The sequence below is a fragment of the Coturnix japonica genome, chromosome 3 (assembly GCF_001577835.2).
Source record: "Coturnix japonica isolate 7356 chromosome 3, Coturnix japonica 2.1, whole genome shotgun sequence".
Taxonomy (NCBI): domain Eukaryota; kingdom Metazoa; phylum Chordata; class Aves; order Galliformes; family Phasianidae; genus Coturnix; species Coturnix japonica.
This window is the reverse complement of record NC_029518.1, coordinates 26,641,841-26,661,928: the sequence shown is the minus strand read 5'-3', so window position 1 is coordinate 26,661,928 and position 20,088 is coordinate 26,641,841. Positions and strand designations below refer to the sequence as shown.

The following is a 20,088-nucleotide window of genomic DNA, read 5'->3' as shown; positions in this document are numbered from 1 at the left end:
ATTTAATTTGAAGTGGAACACTGCTTACTCGTTCGCTCAATTTCGAAGCAAGGTTCTACTGCTAAAAATTCAACCCATAAAGATGCAGAAATTCAGTGCAATCGCAGAGCTGCAATGTTTTGTTCCTGTTGTTCTTCTCTTAGGCAGTTCAATACTTACTTTTGTGCCTTTTCTAGAATTCTGTCTTGTCTGTTGTTAAATGTTCATGTTGCAGATTTTCCAAGTCTGCTTTGGGAATAAGTTCTGTAGATCTGAGCTTCTTAGATGTTTTCCCCAGGTACTTTTCTTCAGACTCTCTTATATTCAATCCCCACTGTTGTTTTACCCTCAGATCGCGTTAAATGATCATCCCCCTTAAGCAACACATTGATCCTTCAGATGACTGCGCCCATTTAGTTTCACGGGCTCATTTTGTAACTTGATATCTATTTAATTGTCCTGGCTGTAGGATACCAGTCTTTCTCATGCTATTTCTCCTTAGAGGTGCTCAGTGTGTCGTCATTGCCAACTTCTGCAGTGGCAGCACACGAGGCTCCATGGCAGGCTGCCCTCTGGGTGATTTCCTAGCAGTCACTTTTGGTAGATGTTCATCCAGATAAATGCACGCTCTCCACGTGTCATTGAAGAACAAAATATTTCTCACGGTGATGATCGAGGAGTGGTTGCTTTATGTTTCCACAGTCTATTTAAAGCTCATACTTTCACTATGGGTTGAGTTAGTACAGATATCTTTTGACACAGGCTCTAGAGTCCGTGCAGTTTCAATTAGGCAGGTAATAAATTTTCTTAATCTCTTGGTTACACTGTCAGGTGCAGGTGCTACATAGCTGCCCTCCATTAGCTACACTTCTAGCAATGCAGCGCTGTCTTTATTTAGTACTTTCTCACTGTCCATGCTCTGTACTGGATTAGAGTACAAGTGCTAGCCGCAGATGGGAGAGATTCTGTAATAGGAAACCTAAGGGTAGACTGTTAAAACAATCCTTTATTTTTTTATAGGTTCAGTACTTTGGATCCTGTAATGACAGGCAATAATATTTGTTCTTAATGTTGGCAAGTTTTATGAAATAATGAAATTTTATATGAAGTAAGGTAAGCGTACTACTTAAAGTGACAGTAGGGAATGTGACACAAGGGATATATGACACATATAATAATGCTATGGTTTTTTTTTTATCTTACTATCCTTTGTTTATTAGTTTCTTTTGGATATTCTTGCTAAATAGTGGGCAAAGTTTAGTCAAATCGACTTCCTCTGTAACTGTGGGAGGGAGTCCTGTTCATCCAGGAGAAGGATGGCCTCCTCTGTGGTGTCACCTTTAAGCAATGGTTCATAGCTTTTGAGGTGGGACCTAACTGAAAACACAATGTCGATCAGGTTTAATTAAAAAAGAAATGAATGGAAATCAATCACGTTAAATATCCTAACAGCTTTTCTGTATGAAAGGTTGTATGTGCCTTGATTCTGGTTTCTGAATGATAAATACAGGCAATTGCTGCTATGATCTGTCTGCTTCTTGCTGTTGTAGAATCTTTTTTTTTTTCTTTTTCTTTTTTCATTTATTGTACCCTTTTTCTCGTATTTCTGCTGATTGAAAAAGAAATGAGATGTATATGGAAAGCCCAGCTTCTGTAATGTGCAAATCACGTTATCTGAAACTGCTGTTAATAATCTGTTGGTCTTCTTAGAGGTGCTCCCAGTTCTAAAGTTCAGTTGTAGAGAATATACTCTTTTCAGTATTTTCCATAGATTTTTAGCTCTTGCTGTACTTTGTGTTTAACTGTGAAAGCGATGAGCTCTGCTGATAACCTTTGTATTTTTACACAAACTATTACCTATCTCCAGTCTGTTTCTCAGTTTATTCACATATTATTGCTATTATGTACTTATTAAGAAATATCTTTCTGAATGTGTGTGCATTGTATTTATAGGTAAATATTTGTACAGCTCTTAGCTCTGATTCTACGTTATGGTTTTGGTTGTCTTCTCCAATACAAATGCTTGTTTCAGTTCTGTAGTGTATTCCCCTTAGGGCAGAGTCTTTACAAGTGGGTTGCTGCATCTTTGTTACCTAAAAGAAGAAAATCTTTTCTTCCGTGGAGTTTTATTCAGTCTGTTGTCAGAGCTTTAGATTTCATTCGGATATCTACTTAAGGGAAATGTTTTACCCATTTCACGCTAATTATGCAAAATGTAGGTATAAAGGAATGGCACTTGTAATGCCTGCAGTAGGCAATGAGTCAGAAAAGTCCAGTGAAGAGTATAAAGAAGGGGGGAAAAAAAGTAAATAAAATCTTTAGGACTTGGTTACATACTGTGGTTGTCATGTATGAGCAGTCACGGGAAGAATAAGAATGATCCAATAACTCAGAACAATCAGTTCACTGTAATGCTCCCAGTGTCATAATATTTGTGTTACTCCTCACACAGTACTCTCCAAAAAGCACTTTCTCTGAAGTGTGAAGCTGTGCTCTGGTTAGAGTAAGGTAAAATTCTCTTGTGTGCAGTGTTGTGATTCTAATGAACATCTGATGTAACACTGCCATGTTAATTTATACTCTGTAGAAGAACAAGATGCTCTCGTTAGAGGAATGTGCAGCCTGCACATTTAATGCAGTGTAAGAAGCAAACACTCTCCAAACACCATTTTTGCTACTTTACAGTGCTAAGTTATGGGTGGTGTATGGCTGGAAGGTGACAAAGAGGTGTATTAGAGCTTGTCAACCAAAATTACTTTAAGGACTCTAATTTTTTCCTCTTAGCATTCTGTTTACTCTGACACTTCTTACAACATCCATCTTTTATTTGAATGAACCCATTCTTTATTGATGACAGCATCTGTTATAGACCAGAGAAAAAGAAGTGTTTGTAACCCTGATCCTTGAAATAAGCTGAGAAGAGAGTTTAGTTTTAAGACCACTTGTGACCGTCATAAATTGTATGATTATTATGCCATAGCATCAGTGCAAATGGGGAAAAAAGCTCAGGCTTAGTATTAAGTCATTTTGTGTAACATTCTGAGAAATCGGTCTTTTTCAGAATTAAATGCTTAATGATACATTCATATGGCTCATATTTGGTTGAACCTCAAGTTTCCACTAACTGTAATTACAGGAGTTACTTTCAGGAGCTATAGGGATCTTCCCATTATAGTTATAGACCCTTTGCACTTAAGAAAAAAAGTCAAGAACTCATTATTATGATATTTTGTCAGATATTGATGGTTTTAATATCAGAAGATATAAATGAATGGTTTTCACCGTCAATATTATTATGAAAATACAAAAAAAGGCAAAAGATTGTCTTACAAAGGAATTTGTCCTGTCTTTGAACATATCTAGTTTCTTCCTTTCCTTTCGATCTAAACTATTTGAATGTACTGTATAGAGGAAGCATGAAATGTTTGTATCATTTCTGTGTATGCACATAGGATTTGCTTGTAAATGGCACAATGACTAAGAGCCTTATTTTTGTTTTGCTACTTATCATTAACATCCAGTGCATCAGAGCTCTGCCTCAGGTTTCCACCTCTGTGAATTGGGATGCTGGGGGCAGCCCTTTATCACAGCAAGGCAAAAGGATTTTGGAACTCAAAAATTGGCAGTGTTGCTGCTTGCTACTAGCAGCTTCTCAGTCCATGGTGTAAAATCCTCCTTGTTTGATTTCTTGTGTTGTTCTGAGAGCTCTTTTTGACTGCTAATCCCCCATGTAAGAAGCAATTAATTGTCAAGTTGCATTTGGGTGCAAGCTCCACCTGGTAACAAATGAAGCCAACAACAGGAGAAAGCATTGTTTGACAAGTGGAGAAACCTTCCTAACCTGTGTGCTTGTAGAAGGCTGTATTAAGTTGTACCATTGCATTGTGTTAACTAGGAAAGTGGAATGTTGAGTAATTTCATGTATTTTTTGGTCCGTCGTTATGTGTTTTCTCATTGGTTTTGCTAGTATAGTGAAAGCCTCAATAAAAAGGAGACTAGTTAATGAAGGTGTTTTGCATGGGGCTGTGATTAAATAAAAAACTTCTGGAAATGATAAATTACGTGCCAACTCCTGTTCTGCTTTGGTTTCTTTCCCACTGAGGCTGTTACGGGAGGTCATTGTTCTCTCAATAGAATTTCCATTCTGATCTTAATCTGAGTGAAACCTCCCCTTCAGAACTTGCCAAGATCTTGCCTGTTATTGTATGTTCATATTTTTGTTTTGTTTTATTTGTTAAGCAGCTAAGGCTTAGCTGAATTCATTCAGACACAATTGCTGCTGTAATTGTTGCCTACTCTTACTGCCTTTAAGGGAGATGGAGGTGGTCTGCCAGTTACATGTGCTAACAGGTGTTCTGGTTAAAAGAGGCCAAATGCAGTCTGCTCTTACTCAGGAAAGTACAACACAGCTAATGTGTCATGTCATTAAGTGCCTATTTGGCAACAGTAAAATACTGGACCTCAAATTTTAAAGTAATATTTCAAAATTTTGTTGAAAATGTAAGTCAAAGTTCTAATATAGATTATACTACTGAATAGGTCACATATTACTGAGACAACTTTCAGTAATTTTCAGTAAACATTTTTGAAAGTTAATTGATGTGCAGTCTGGGTAAAAATCAGTTCTGAACACAGAGTCCTGGAGAGGGAAAGGCAAAAGGTATTTAGGTACCATGGTGGATTTTGGTCAAGTTATGTTCCTAGGAAGCTTGTTGGGAAATGCAATTAAAGCATGATGACTTCTGACAGCCTTTTATGCTCTTTTGAGTTGGTGAATTTATCCACAGGTTGATAAAGTCAACAGTTCTTCAGAAAAAAGATAAAGTCAGTTTATGTGCTTATTAAAGATAGAGCTTTAGGGGGCACAACTGTAGCGCTGGTATCTACTGCACTGTCTTCAAAAGACTGTCAGGACTTCTGTTATTTAGGCCATTTACTTTAAAAAATGTTCTGCATTCATCTGTAAATGCCCTTAGTGGATGACACTGAGCTAGTCTTACCTACGTATTTGCATCTATCTAGGAAAAAAATAGCATGTGAATTTTTAGCTTACCATATTTTAATAAACTCCATAGCACCTATTGCTGTTTCTGTAATGCTGCAGTCACTTTTTTGATGGATTGTGTAGATTCCTCATGATGTATAATATTAAGCTTAAGCCTTTTTTTGTCTACTCCTTGAAAATGAAAGTAGTCCCATTTCTGATACACATACACAGTACAGCTTTGCTTTTTTGTGCTGCCTTGGATGCGATCTCATATAAAACATTTAGTCTCTGCAGTCACCTTTGTAGGAAAGTTGTACAATTTTCACTTATTTTCTCAACTGTTATTTGTAGACCAGTAGTTCCCAAAGTGTCTCTGGCTGTGAGCTCTCCTTCTGCCAGAACTGTTGTCTCACTGTAGATGTGAAGAATTGGAGGATTTCTAAACTGATGGTCCCAGGTCACATTGCTGCACCTATTGGATCGTAGCTGGTGCAGATTCCCAAGTACTCAAAGCTTTCTTGCTTTTTACAAGCACACTAATAATGATCCTGGAGCCAACTTACATGAAACTGTTGATAACTAGTGAGGCCCAAGTTAGGTCTGTTACCCAACCCTGACAATGAGCTTCCCACCAGGCTGTTGTCGAGGCAGATGAATTCCTGTCTGCTGCCACCTACTCTTCCCTGGCTTTGAGCTTGTGCTTATCCAAGCTCGACTTCTGGCTGAGGCTTCCGCAGCAGAAGTTACAGCTTAATTTTACTGGCAATTTACTCTTGAATCTGAAATCAGCAATTAAGGACTGTTCAACTGCAGTGCTTCCCAGTCCCAATGAGTCATGTTGGCGACCTGTGTTTCTGATGCATCATCGTCTGCAAATATTTATAGACTGCACTGTTTTCTCTCTTTGTCATAACAAGCAGCCTTCACTGATAAATGTATTATGCTTGCAAAATGAATTCATTCTGCCTTTGTGGTGGTGGTGTTGTTTTGTTATATTATTATTATTTTTTAATGTATTTAAGAATGTCAGCAAGTGAAAGCAGCTCATCCTTAGCTGTCTTTACTAGGGGGAAATGCTTTGTACTGTGGAAATAACTGGATGCTAAGTGAACCAAGATCCACTTGGCTGGGAGAGGGGTGTTCTTGAGGGGTGTTTGAGGATATCAGGCTGAAATTAGTGGTATGGCTGGTAGGAACTGAGACCTGTGCTATGGCTGATCCACTTATTCATGGGGTGTGGAAAGCCCTCAAGAGGGGCTTTGCACTTGAAAAGATTTCACCTGAATCTGGTTTGGAGGTGAGGTAAGCCTGAGGATGGGACCTATCCAAGATACGGAGTTTGGACTGTGGGGGCATAGCTGTAACGTTGTACGTAGCATAATGTACCGTAGTGATTTACTCCCCTTGTCTAATCTTACTGTCATGGATCAGTGAGCAGCTTGGAATGCCGGTGCTGGAGCAGGCAGTTATATTCAGGCATCCTGCCCTCCCCAGCTTAGTTCCCCCCTCTCTGTCATGTGCTGAAACAGAAGGGGTTTGGAAAGTGGAGAGGGAGCTGCCTCGGCTAGCTGGAGAAGTACTGCTGCTAACACTTGTGTTTAGCTGTCTGTTGTAGTAAAAGTCTTGTCTCCCATGTTGCAGGGCTCCTAGAATTACCTGTCTGATAGGGCTGATGGAGGAAGCCTTGATGGCTGGCACATTTGAAATGCTTTTAAACTGGTAAATCAGTGTCTGGAAACTGGTAGAAATGTGTTCCTTCTCCCAGCCCAGAGAAGTCTTATTTACAAATAAATGATAAACAATGATGCAGAACATGCATTGGTTTACATTGTGGCTGTCCAGCCTTTTGGCTTACCTGGTCCGTATCAGGCTGGTTTGATGGCAGTGGTTGCAGTTCTCAGTGAATTCTCCAGGTGTTCCTCTGAGATTATTGCTGTAAGCTTACTCTTTCTGTACTTTATCTTTGAAAACAGTTGTTTACAAATGTACTTACTCCCTTTCTGGAGAAGCTGTTGTGGCTTGAGTGGGAGCCTGGGAAGGAGTTTGTCCTGTGCTTGATGTGGGTTGCTGTGTTTTCCTGAACCCACTCCTATAATGTTTTGAGATGTAATTTTGTGCTCATAGCGCTCTATTCTTTCTCTTTCATTAAGTCATAATGTACTGATAATAATGTGTTCTATTGCTTAACTGGCGTGTGAAGTATTATTTCATTTTTGGTCTAGCTTTAAGTTAAGAAGTATGAAGGAGAGAGTGGCTTTTCATAAATAACTGCATTTAATACTAAAGGCAAATATGACAAACTGGAAAATTAAAAATTATAGCTTTTCCCACAGTAAGAAATTTTTACTTATTTTAATGGAAGTTATGAATATTAGCAAAGAATTTTCTTTCAGCTAACTTAGTAGATAATTTAACAAAAAAGCAGACATTGCAGTGTTTGTGGTGTTGGAGATTAGGAACAGTCAGAATGATAATACTTTTGACAGCGTTTGGGGGTGATTTTTATTATTTTGGTATTTGAGGAAAATGTATTAAATGAAGCAAATGAGATGACTTATGGAATCTTGGTTTTGATAGATTTCCAGAAGAAGCAGCCAGATGATGACTCAACTCCCAGCACAAGCAACAGCCAGTCAGATTTGTTCCCTGGAGAAACGAACAGTGACAACAGCAATACCTCTCTAACCACGCAGGCCGCTAACTCCAACCAGCAACTTTTGACAGAACTGAATGTAACTTCACCGAGCAAAGAGGAATGTAAGTGCACAAGTCCTAACCGAGAGCAAAGGGAACAAATATGTTTCGCTTCGTTCTCAATGTTATGTTCTACTGACTGGCGTCAGAAGGTATTTTGGTGGTAAAGGGGGACATTAGAAGTTATTCAAGAAAGGTGTATTGACAGTTTTAACCAAAGAACGAAGGAAAAATGAGTTACAAGAGTTTTTGACAGTTCACACTGTGTCTGTGTGTTTAGTTTATAAATCTGCATTCTTTACGTTAAGCTCAAATGTATAATTTATAGTTTCATGTTGCTCAAACCATAGCTTTATTTTAGATCATTCTCTCTGTAGAGAGAATCCCACTTGAACTATGCTCACCTATGCATTGTGTGTAGTAGACTGATGTACTTGTTGCAAGAAAAACACTCATTTTTGATGGAGAATCTCCTAGAGTTGTATTTATTTTTCTACTGAAAATAAGAATGCTGACAAAGCAGAAGGATTGAGAGGTCTTTGGTACGGCACAGTTGCTTTCAATTGCATTCGGTGTTCACACAGGATGGTTTTACTGAGTTTCAAAAGTACTTATTCTGTTTACAGGTAGATAGACTCTGCATTTATGTTCTTCTTACTTATTCAGAATGGCTGTGGACAAAGCAATAATTGTTTTTGTGGGATTGCAGTTGCTTAGTAGACTAAAATGCATAATTTAAAATTAAACTAAAAATTTAAAGTTAAAATTAAAATTAATTTAAAAGTTAAAATAACTTTTCTATCTATGTATGAGAATATTTTCAGAAATACAGCTGGAAGTAATAGGTACTTCCCGTTGTTTAAGCTAGAACCTTCTGATACCAGTCTTAGGGGTAAACTTGCTGTTCAACTTGTTCCTTCACACACACAGTTGCTGCAGAACACCCATCTCTTCCTTCTGTCCAGCATTTGTCCAGGGGAAACCTGTAGTATGCTGTAAAAACAAAAAGCAAAGCTTTAAAACACCCTTCCAGTGAAATGCTGTGCTGCAGCATCACATTTGGGCGTTCACAGGACAGTGGGATTCAGCACATCTGCTGCCTTATTAGCAGAGATCTACTATCTGGCATTATAGGGTGCTTTTCTGGAGCTTATTGGGTCAGATTTCATGAATTGTGTACAGTGACGAATTAAATTGTGTTAAAGTGTTTCTCTTGTGGCTGAGAAGGACTTGGGGGTAAGTAGGAAGGTGATTACAGAGAAGGAAAGAAGGGAGGAAAATTAAATCATGTCCTTCACCCTGGATCGCTGTGTGCTTGTGAACATACACTCAAGGTGATGGATATTAGGCAGTACAGCCTGCAGAGCATTTGAAAATACTACCTATAAAAAATACTTTATGACTTCCTGCTGGGGTGATTTTAAGTGAAATACAGTGGAGAGATTTATTTAGAGCTGGAGCTCTTTCTGTCTTCTCTCACATCTCCACTACCTCTTTAATGAAGCTTAATACCATTTATCAGAAATAATTATGCACAGATGGAGCTTTTCTGATGGGTAATGGTTCCAGAGTGGAGGAGTCTTTCCTGTAATGAAGAATGCAAAAACTTTAAATGTCTTCTTGATTTTAATTTAAGGGCATTCTTTTCTGTTCAATATTTATTTTTCAACAAGTTTTATAAGGCACACACTGCTCTCATTGTAGCCGTGTCCTTCAAAGACTGATACTTTGCAGTGCAATGCGATAATGTACAGCTATGGGCTCTTCTGAATAGAATTGCAGTACTTCACCAGAAATCAACATATTGGGTTATTAAGGTAATCCCTATCGGAGAATGGAAAGATGAGAACACTCAGGAAGGATTCTCATGGTGTCCCCCATTTCTCTCTCTTCCCTGTCGTGCTTCTGAGGAGAATCTCACATGCAGACATTTGCTATAGTATCGTAGTCCCCATGGTAAAGAATTCAGATAAAATTGTAGCAGGTCATTTAGGCAGTTTAGAAATTCCACTCATGTTACAGCAACTAAAGAGAATCATAGAAAGCTCATGTGGTAACATTTATGTTCTGTGTTGGAAAGACTGTAGTGTTGTTTTTTTTTATTTCTTATTTGTAGTAGTCATTTCCTTTTTAAACACTCAGTGAGTGATGGAGAAGAAGTGTTCCTTGCACTGCATTTTGCAGGAGTTCAGTGTGACAATTATTGAGCTTCTGTATACATGCCCAGGTTACGGTGACTTTTTTCCCCAAACCCTCAGTTCTGAGTAATGGCTGCTTTGCTGATGAATCTTCTACATGGAAGGCAATTCTCAGAATTACAGTTGTGGTCAACAAAAATGCATTACAGATTTATGCCAAGAGATGGTGATGCAAAGTTCAGGATGTTTTTCCCCCCTCACTTACGTTTTGGTTTTATGAAGTATTGCATATCGTGGTTTGTTTAATTGATTCTTAAATGCTTTTAGGGAAATGAGGAGCTTTAGGGGAAAAGACTTCTAGGAGTATATTGTTAGTTTTATTTTCTGTATATACTGCTCAAGTTGCTTTTTTTCCATCTCAGATTTTCCTGTCTGTTATATTGTCAGTGGCAGTAAGTTTTCTGAAATGAGCTTTTGCAGATAAGGAATATATTGATGTTGGTATTGCTTTACTAAATCTAGATTTCCATGGACTTTAGTGATCTGTTTCTTAACAGACTGTTAAACCAGTCTAATTTTTGTTCCTCTGCTTTTTTACATGCAGATAAGATTTTGTGTGTTGAAGTTCTGCTTAGTTCTGATGTATTCTTACCTTTTACTTTGGCTCTTTTCATTTAGGAAGTCAAGGCAGAAGTTACTTTAGTGTTAGTCACCACATCAACTGGCTGCATTGGCAATGGTTTCCTTTTTATTGGGTGGGAGAGCTGTTTATTTCTAACAGAGGAAGAAGGAATTTGTCAAAGGCCGCCTGCTTCTTTCTACCCCTTGCTCCACTTCAAACTACCCACACTTTTAAAAAGGAAAAAAGAAAAAAGAAAGGCTTGTTAAGGAAGGTTTCCATGTATTTTGGTAAGGAAAAGGTCACACTGAATATGGAATAATTCTTCATATTTTCAAGTCTTCATTGCTTTCTCTGGGGCTGTCACATTATTTTTCCGTCACTGTGTGAGTAGACCTAAAGTTGACACTGTGCAGGTTTAAAACTAACCGTGTTGTTACGTGACAGGAGAAATGTCAGCGTGAACAACTCCAGTTCTGGCAGCTGGATCAGATTTGATATCTCAGTAGTTCTTAGCTTCAGTTGACATTATTTTATTTTAATTATGCGCTTAACTCTTCCTGGCCTCCTCAAATTAGCAAAAACCACAATTGAAAAAGGACAGAAGGAATATCTGGTGCTTCTAGAACAGTTAAATGCCCTGCATTTCTACACTGAGGACTTAGTAAAAAGATACACAAAGACCTGAGGTATTGATGTAAATGTCACAAAATACACTGGGATTTCAGCATGGAAAGGGTGACAGTCACTGTCCACACCTTAACTCTGTGTGTACTGAGTTTCTGAAGCCTCAATGTGATTGTCAGGGCTGAACGCCTGTACATTTTCTCTAGTTATTGTATAGCTTCCAAGATTTGAACTGTTGCATAGCAAGCTAAAGCATGTTCATTGGTTTATTTCAAATGCTTAAACATGTGATTTGGAAGACAAGTTTAAAGAATGCTTTAAAATGTTAATTTTATTAAATGTTTGCATGTGCTGTGAGCACCGAGTTGCAACCAATTATGAAGTTATTTTGGTGAATGTACTTTGTGTATAAGGGGCACTCCAGCTGGCACACAGATGCAGCAGGCTCCCATGAGAGATCGTTGGCAGAAAGGTGAGAGATTGGGTTTGTTTTGTTTTGTTTTGCTTTTTTTCTGCTGCACCTTTTGAATGTTTATCCTCTAAATTTCATGGCTTATTGAGGCATGACTGTAAAAAGCAACACAGCCTACAGTACTAGGAAAGTAATCATTTCTTTTTGGTCTTCCTAGTAGTAATAGTGACAAAAAAAACCCAATTATTGTTAGTTTTTTTTTTTTCAACATAACCTCATAAAAAGTGGATAAACAAGCACACATATATATATATATTCCTTTGTTGAGTAGCCTTTTCTTTGGCAACGTGTGAAAGATTTCTGCCAACTTCAAACTACTTCAGGTTTTGTATTTTGCTTGGGCTTGTTGAGAGAGTCAGAGGGGTCAGCTTTCCTATGCACACTCTGGAAATACTTGAGAAATCACCTGTTCATTGCCATGCAACTCAGTTTTGTATATCCTGTCATTCTTATAGTTCTGGCTATGGGGCTGTTCTTCTGGCTCACCTGTGATTGAATGTTACGTATGTACCTGCTTTTCTAATATTCTAAATATACAAACAAACCAAGCTAGAATTTATTCTTGTCTTGCTATAGATGGCTGTAGAAATCAGTTTGCTTTTCTGATGACCTTTTTTCTCTGATACCAATTCATTGGTGTTTCTTCCTGTCTGAAAGAGTGCAGTAACTGCTGAAGTTGTGCTGGACTGCAAAACTAGCCTACTTGTCCAATGTGATTTAATATTGCAATTAAACTCATGTAACTAACAAAGATACAGAGCCGTGTCATAGCTAGATAATGGTGTTGAGGAGTAATTCTGATTTTCCTTACAAACTCACCAGATCTACGCGTCCTTTCTTCTACTCAAGTTTGTCTTGTATCAGGAAAAAAGAGAACATGAACCTCCACTACAGAAAATGCATCTGGTTGTTGTTTGATGTTACAGTCATCTTTGGATCTACATGTTACAAGGACTAACTGTTCTCTGAGCTTTTTTATATTATTGTTAAGTTAGGCAACAGTAGATGTTTTTCATCTTATGAGATTATTTTTAGCTTTATTTTCTTTAAAGGTACTCTGTACAAAAAGAGCCTTTTGTTACTGCTTAATGTTAAATTAACAGTAATTCAGTTTTTCATTCCGTTTATCAAACGTGGGCTTTCTTGAACATTTATCACAAAAGAGGCTTTTTTATTTTTTATTTTTAAGTATCAGATTCAAGCAAGTTTTGTCTGGAGATCTACAACAATTTTTCAAAATACAGAACTGTTTTGAATTGGAGGCTATTGGAGCTCACTTCTGAGAAAGGCCGCTTAAAATATGATGCCAATACAGAACATTCGGGAGTTAGAAATTTGAAAGGAAAAAACACGCTATGTCTGGTAGAAGAGTTGCCTTTAGCATTATTTGAGGGTCTTAAGTTTTAATCTGATCCTTACAGTCCCAGTGTCATCTGTAGAACATTTCTTAAGCATACAAGTTAGAAAGATGTGGCACATGGATGGGTGAAATGAGCACTTCTTTCATGATAATTGATATAATTATAATGATAATATAGACAGTGCATCCTAGGGTCCCACTTATTAAAGTGAAAGGACCTCTTGGAACATGAAACAGAAACACAGCCAAATAATACAAATGCGGCTTTAGAACTACCCACTTATCAAGGTTATATACAAGTATTTCTAATAATTTAACTGCCAATTTCAAAAGCACATTTTTTACACTTCAGATGTTATCCATGAAGGAGGGAAGTATCATGTCTACTTTATAAATGGGGAAACTGAGGAAAAGCAAGTAATGGAGCCTGACAACTGTCAAATGGAATCTGAATCGTGGCTGTTTCCTTAGTTTCTGTTGTTAAGTACACCAACAGCACCACTCCATACCATTCAGAGTGCTGTGAAGTACTGTACACCTGGCTTAAATATTGTGGGTCTGGCTTAAGTATTGTGGGAAAGTTTGCCCTAGTATTTTGCTTCTTTTCAGGCCTAGGAAATTCTGAATCTTTTCACTTTACTTCCCCAATTCTGAAGGTTCTTTAACAAGTTATGCCCACTCAGAGTATGTCCAGCAAGATGGTTGCTGCTTAGCAATTGTTAGTCTTTCAGGAGGGTAGGTAAGCAATGTGGAAAGGCATTCTAAAGGTTGATATAAACATAGATAAATAAATCAGAACAGACTATAATAATTAATAAAATATATTGAAATATAGGCAATACATAAAATCTTACTACTTCAGAGATTTTCCAGAGAAGGCTTGTTTTTAAATGCTTGCTTATTCACTGAGTTGCAGTTCCTAGTAATTTGACGACCTGTTTTTCCCAATTGATGTATTTAGTGCACTGTTAACAGTACCTCACAGAAAGCTAGTTGTATGTGAAGCCAAAAACATAGCAGCTGCATTAACAAGACTCTTTCTGTGTCATATAGTGTTCAGTTTAAAGGATTTTGTTTTGTCCTTTCTTCATTCTGTGTTTGAATTTGCAGACTCAGTGACTGTCGCAATTATTTCTTTAGTAGCTTTTAGTATTTTTGCATTTTTAATCATCTGCTCTCAGAACTACATTATTGCTCGGCAGCAGCTGCTTTTGTTTGGTAGAGGAGTTGCAAATGTCAGAAGGCACATACTGGAAAAAATAGGGGCAGAAGCTATTGTTTAATCTGCTTGTTGGATATAGAATAGAAAGATATCTTTATTCTTCCATTTTAATCTCTTGGTTATACTGAGAAAAATAAATCTACAGCCCTGTGGGTGTTATGTTACAAGTTCGACGTGTGGCCTTTCGCTGTGCATTGAAGTGTTTTGTGTATCAGAGTCAAATTCCCTTGAAAAAGTTATTTTTCAGAACAAAGGTACAGATCTATCCTGGAACACATGAAGTCATAAGCTACTTTTGGGTATAGCCAGAAAGCACTGGTGCGCTGCCGTGGCTGACTTTGCTTTGCTCTCGTGCAGAATTTTTATCAAAGCTATGAAAAACGCGCTCCCCTATTTCAAATAGTAATAAGGTATCCATATTGGGTGTTATGTATACTGTAAGATTCAGTATAATGGCTTCCACACAGAATTGTACAGTCTAGCCCATGCTACATAGCATTGAATTATGCATGACATTTTTAATGATGCAACAAAAACAGTAGCAGAAGGAAGAACTGCAAAGGACAGGGAGCCTTCACTGTTTATTAGGCACTGTGCGTGCCTGTAATTATTAAGCATGTATGCATTCAAATCCCCACATGTTCTGTGTTGAAGCTAATGCTGTGCTATACAAATTGAAGATATATGAAGGTAATGTCTAATGAAAGAAGATTAAGTGAAAGAAAAACTAATACAGGAAAATGCAGAATAGACACTAGCTTATTGTATTGGGAGTGGCAAGAAAATATCTTATGTTTGGTTGGATGCTGCAATATAAAAAATTTAAATATTTTCTGGACAATAAGTGCAAGGATTAATCTTACTAGATAATCCACAGGGACGATGCCTGCCAGTGACTGTTCAGTGAAACTGGAGAAATGGAATTATTTCAAAAGAGCTGCTGCTTCTACAGTCAGTTCACAATCCCATATCCTGTTGTATATTTTGTTACTTAACCACTCAGTTTGGTCTTTAAAAGTTCAGACTAATTTAACAGATCAACAGTGTAATTTTTGGAGTAAATGTCTAAAAGATTTCAATAAAACATTTGGTAGAGATACTGTTGCAGTATTGATGCAGAAAAACAGGGCAGTACTTTTCCTTATCCTTTATCCATCCTTGATACTCTTAGCTAAGCTATTTTTTTTCAGCCTTTTGCACAGCAGTATTACTAACACAGATCATGGGGATTTTTTGTTTTGTTTTCTTGGTTCTTTTTACATTCTAGCTTAGAAGGAAATTATGAAAAATGATTTGAGCTTTCTTAACTGCTTCTAATGGTTACAGATGGTTGGTTGGCAGTGCTGTCAGGTCTCAAATGGGCCCCAGCATAGTAATACCACAATGCTTGCTCCATCCATTCTGGATGTTTGCCTGTTGTTGAGACAGGGCATCCGGTGCGTGTCTCCCCATCCTCCAGACTGCAACACCGAGTCTGATTATTCTTGTGTGCTAAGACAACAGGTATATTTGCTGTCCTACTCTAGTTGCAGTGATCTGGGCTGGGCTGCCCATCAGCCCCCCACACCTTCTAAAAACTGAGAGATCTGTGCTTCCAAATGCATTGAAGTTAAATCATATGCACCCCAATGAGTTTTACAGAGTAGATTGGTAACCAAGGCCTTTTACTTGGAGAAATATGTTGAAATAAAAGAAAAACTTAAAATAAGAGCATCTCGGGAAGGGGTAAAAAGATATAAGCACTTTACAACCAGATCAAATTTTAAAATAATTAAGAGGAGAAAAATATATTCCAACATACACAATGTTTCTACCAAAATATACAAAACATGAAGGGGAATAAGAGGGGGAATAAGTATTTCCTGGTAGTTGAAGACTTAGATTAAAGCTTATCCTGCCACTGTACTCAGTTATGCTGTATTGACAGCATGCTATTACTTACATTGCAAGAAATTCAATGCAAACTTGATTATTGGTATCTTGATAGCCAAACCCCTACTAGATCATAGAATCATAGAGTCATTTGAGTCAGAAGGGACCTTTAAAGGTCGTCTAGTCCAACTGGCATCATCCAATTTATAATATCCAATTATCAAAGCTATGATATGTCATTACCAGTGGTAATGCTACTGTCAGGTTGTCTTGGCTTCACCGTGTAGGTTTTATTTTTATTTATTATTCCTGCCAGTTGCTGAATGCACTGAATTGGTTGCTATTTTAACAAGATCTCTGGAGAACTCTTCAGCGATGATGCATGTTGAGAAAACAGCCAGAAAGTAATTTACTACCAAGCAGACACCAAATGAATGGGAACAGACCAGAGCTCAAAAAAAATCCCCAACTTAACCATGGAAAGAGTTTATTAATGTATGCTTGTGCTGCACTTTGAAAACATAATGAGAACAAGATAAGAGGCAAAGTCATTATCTCACTAAAGTCAGTGTCAGGGTTTCTGTTGACATCAAGGAAGTGCTCAGTTCTTCCTGTGTCTTAGTTAGATTGTTTAGCTAAATTTCTGGCTTTATTCCAATGTAAATAGCATCTTTGTCAACAGTGGAAAAATCACAATTACAACAATATTTTCTTAAAACTCTTTAAAATATTGAAGTATAACACAACTTATCTCTATGCTCCAGGTTCTTAGCTGTTCGTTCAGTAGAAGACATTCAGTTTTGACTAGGAAGGAAGTGCTGAGAATAGTAGACTACTTCCATATGTTCTTCCAAAGACAAGCGTTTGTCTGCTTGCTTTATATTTCTAAGTGTAATCTTGATGTGGTTTTACATGTTAAATATAGATGGCATTTTGAGACTTAAAATGTTCTCTGTTTGCAGGTGGGCCATGCACAAGTACAGCTCATGCCTCATTAACCACACCTACCAAAAGATCTTGTGACTCAGGTATGTGTTTCTGGGGGGTTAAGCAGGTGGATTTTGCATAATATGTAGATGTATGATTATAATTTAATAATCAAAGCCAGTAACTAAACCTACAGAGTGCCAGATTGAAAATAAAAATAGTTGATTTGCTGACATTTTATATAAAGTATTTGTGAGGCAAAGCCTTGTTCAATGTAAGTCCCTAAACACAGTATGTTTTCAGCTAGATTTGGCTGCCTCAGAAATACAGAAGTAGCTAGTTTAAGTGTAGAAAATATTGTATTATTCTGGAAATCCTCCCCTTTGAATTTGAAATAACAAATATATATATAATAAATATAGCTGGAGTTTTCTGGTTTGAAGATGTAGTATAGAAAGCTGATGTTTGCCCTAATCAAGACTAAATTTTTCTTGCTTTGGGTTCTTAACAGTGATTTTAATTCTACATGGAGGATATAGATTAGATAATCTCTCACAGAGCTAGTGTTAGTGATGTGTTAGGTCACTGCCAGGCTGAAGTTGCTGCATCTGCAGCAGATCTGTCATAAAGAATCATCCCAGTACTTGTTCAGGCAGGCATCCAAACTATCTGTGTTGGCTCAGACATTTTTCAGGCTTTGGTTTTGCAGCGTGTTTAAGGGAGCTCATACAACCCTTTCCACTAGCGCTGTTGTGGAAAGCCTTAACCTCCTGTGGGGAAGCATCTAGATAGTGGTGACATTCTAGCTAGGTCTGCTTCCAAAATAGATTTTGCCTGTATTTCCATTTATATATTAATGTAGCTGTATTGGATGCAGAAGGGAAGAGTTGTCATAGTTAATAAAGGGCTCTAATTCTTTAGAAGTATAAGATAAATTTCCTCAGAGGCCATTCTTTCAAAAAGTCTCTCAAGCTATCATACATCTGGCTGAACTATGGTTATTCCATGTGTGCATGTTATTAACTGACTCAGTATGCAGCAGATTCAATTTAAGAAAAGCTGTGTTGCCCTGCGCTTGCTGCAGGCTCAGAGCTCTCAGATGATTCATGGTAAGCTGTGCCATTGCTGTGAATATTGTTTGCCCAAGAACTTTTTAAGTTTGGCATTGGAAGGTGCTGGGTACAGTTTCTCCAGAGTATGGAGACTGGGTTTCCCTTATGTAGACATGGAAGCATACATAAATAAAAACAACTGTTGGTTTCTATTTTCCTTGCAAACTAATCTGCTTCAGTCATGGTATTACTAAATTGTATTTTCTTTGTATGTTAATGATTGTAATATTTAACACCAGTTTTCATTGCAGGGTAATTAAAAAGCTTTCTGTGATGTTATATACAATGAAAACAGAGAACTGAATGAATATTATTTGGAGAAAAGAAAAAAAGCACATATGATTAGCAAAAAGGCAAATCAGTCCTTTATTTGCAGTGCCATATGGGACCAGTAAGAGCTTCTTAGAACAAAGCCATTGAAGTTACTAGATATGTTAGAAAATATCCATTAAGTGATCAGCAAACTTTTCTCAGTAGATTTCTTATTATTAGTTTATGACAGTGTTTGGCATCTTGTATGTCTGTGTGTTAATCATTTGATTTTGTGTTTAACAAGAAATAAGGTTATCTTAATCTGATGCCACAAATTTCAGTCAACTAATCCTTAGTGGCTTTGTATTGCTTTATTTTCCTTTGTTTCTTCATTAAATACTCAGTAATCCGCATATCTTGTTTGTAATCCATTATACTCATAAACCTGTTACCAGGAGTTACGTTTTGCTCCAGAGCTTGCCTTTGCAGTCTTCTTTTCAGTGCCATCTTGAAAGGAAATAAGTCTTTTCAGAGTCTGCTTTTAGGAGTCTAGATAGGGATGTGGGAATTGAGAGGAAAACAATGGCTACAATATGTTTGCCAGAAATGGTATGACATCTTCAAGCGTAGGAAGCAGACTGTGTGGATGGATGTTTCACACTACATTCAATTCCAATAAGTCTCCCTTCGTAGGACATTATTTAGGTGAATACGAGCAGTATATTTCAAGACTACATATTGCATATAAACCTCTCTTCAGTAAGAATTCAACATTTCTTCTGCTCTGGAGCACTTTGAAGGAAGAATGTTTTGGTGCAATTCATCTGTGTGATTTTTTTCTTTCCCTTCAAGCATAGTTTTTCCCTAAAGTCTGCCATATATCAGCACTTGAGACAGAAAATTAGAAATCTGACCTACATATGTTGCATGCAGGTTCCCATCAGGAGGATATTAAGGAAGGCATAAACCTTTCATATTTTATTAGCATTAATGTAACCACTGAAGAAAGATCAAGACAATAAATCTGTCAAGACATGGGGAAAGTTCCCTTACGAAAAACAGTTTTTACCTCATGCAGTTGTCAGCTGGTGTGCTGGAGGAGCTGTGCAGATAAAAAATGGTGTTATGACACCAAATAGCGGTGCCTGTTTTTGTTCTTTTTCCTTCATCTTTGCCAGAATCACTGCTGTGGTAAAAAGTATTTATATTCCAAAGTGTGCCCATAGGACAAGGATTATAATGAAAAGAATGAGTAAAGGCTTGCAATTATTAGTTCAGATGGTGCCTTGAAGGTTTTGGAGAGTCAGTAGTCTGAAGGTTTGGTAGGAGAAAAAGGTGGGACTGTGGCCTGATGTACAGTTTCTTAGGTGTTTTGACTTGTTTCTTAATGGCTAAGTGTTGTTATGATTGATGGCAGGTTCTCTGAGGCTTGCTTTAGTTGGTAGGGCATCCAGATTCCATTTGTAAAGGGTTCCTGTGTTGTGAAAGCGAGCACTATGTAGCACGTTGCTCTTCTTTTTCTGCTGTGGAACCTGAAGATGATTTCATGCGCCATTCAAAAGAGTCAGATTTTAAAACAATATCACACAGCATAAAGAAAACTGGAAAAAATCAGTGGAGCTGCTGCAGATTGCTCAAACTATTTTTAATTGTGTGGTAGAGAGACCAGTGGAAGCAGACTGTTGAAGTGCAGTAATGATGAAGTCAATTCGTAGCTTGTATCCTTAAAGTTGGGGAGTTTGCAGATACTTGGTGTCTCGCTTATGGCTCATGAACCATGCATCTTTAATACTCTATGCAGTTGTATGGGCAGCAAACTCACTTTTT

General features: G+C 37.5%; 1 protein-coding gene across 1 annotated transcript in view; it reads left to right on the top strand.

The window, feature by feature from the left end:
* ZFAND3 (zinc finger AN1-type containing 3) overlaps positions 1-20,088 on the top strand; it is a gene marked incomplete at its 5' end in the record, with an annotated part of 124,073 nt that overhangs the window by 77,995 nt on the left and 25,990 nt on the right. Inside the window, 2 exon segments of the mRNA NM_001323243.1 lie at positions 7,544-7,723; positions 16,933-16,998. Coding sequence (NP_001310172.1) covers positions 7,544-7,723; positions 16,933-16,998 — 246 coding nt within the window.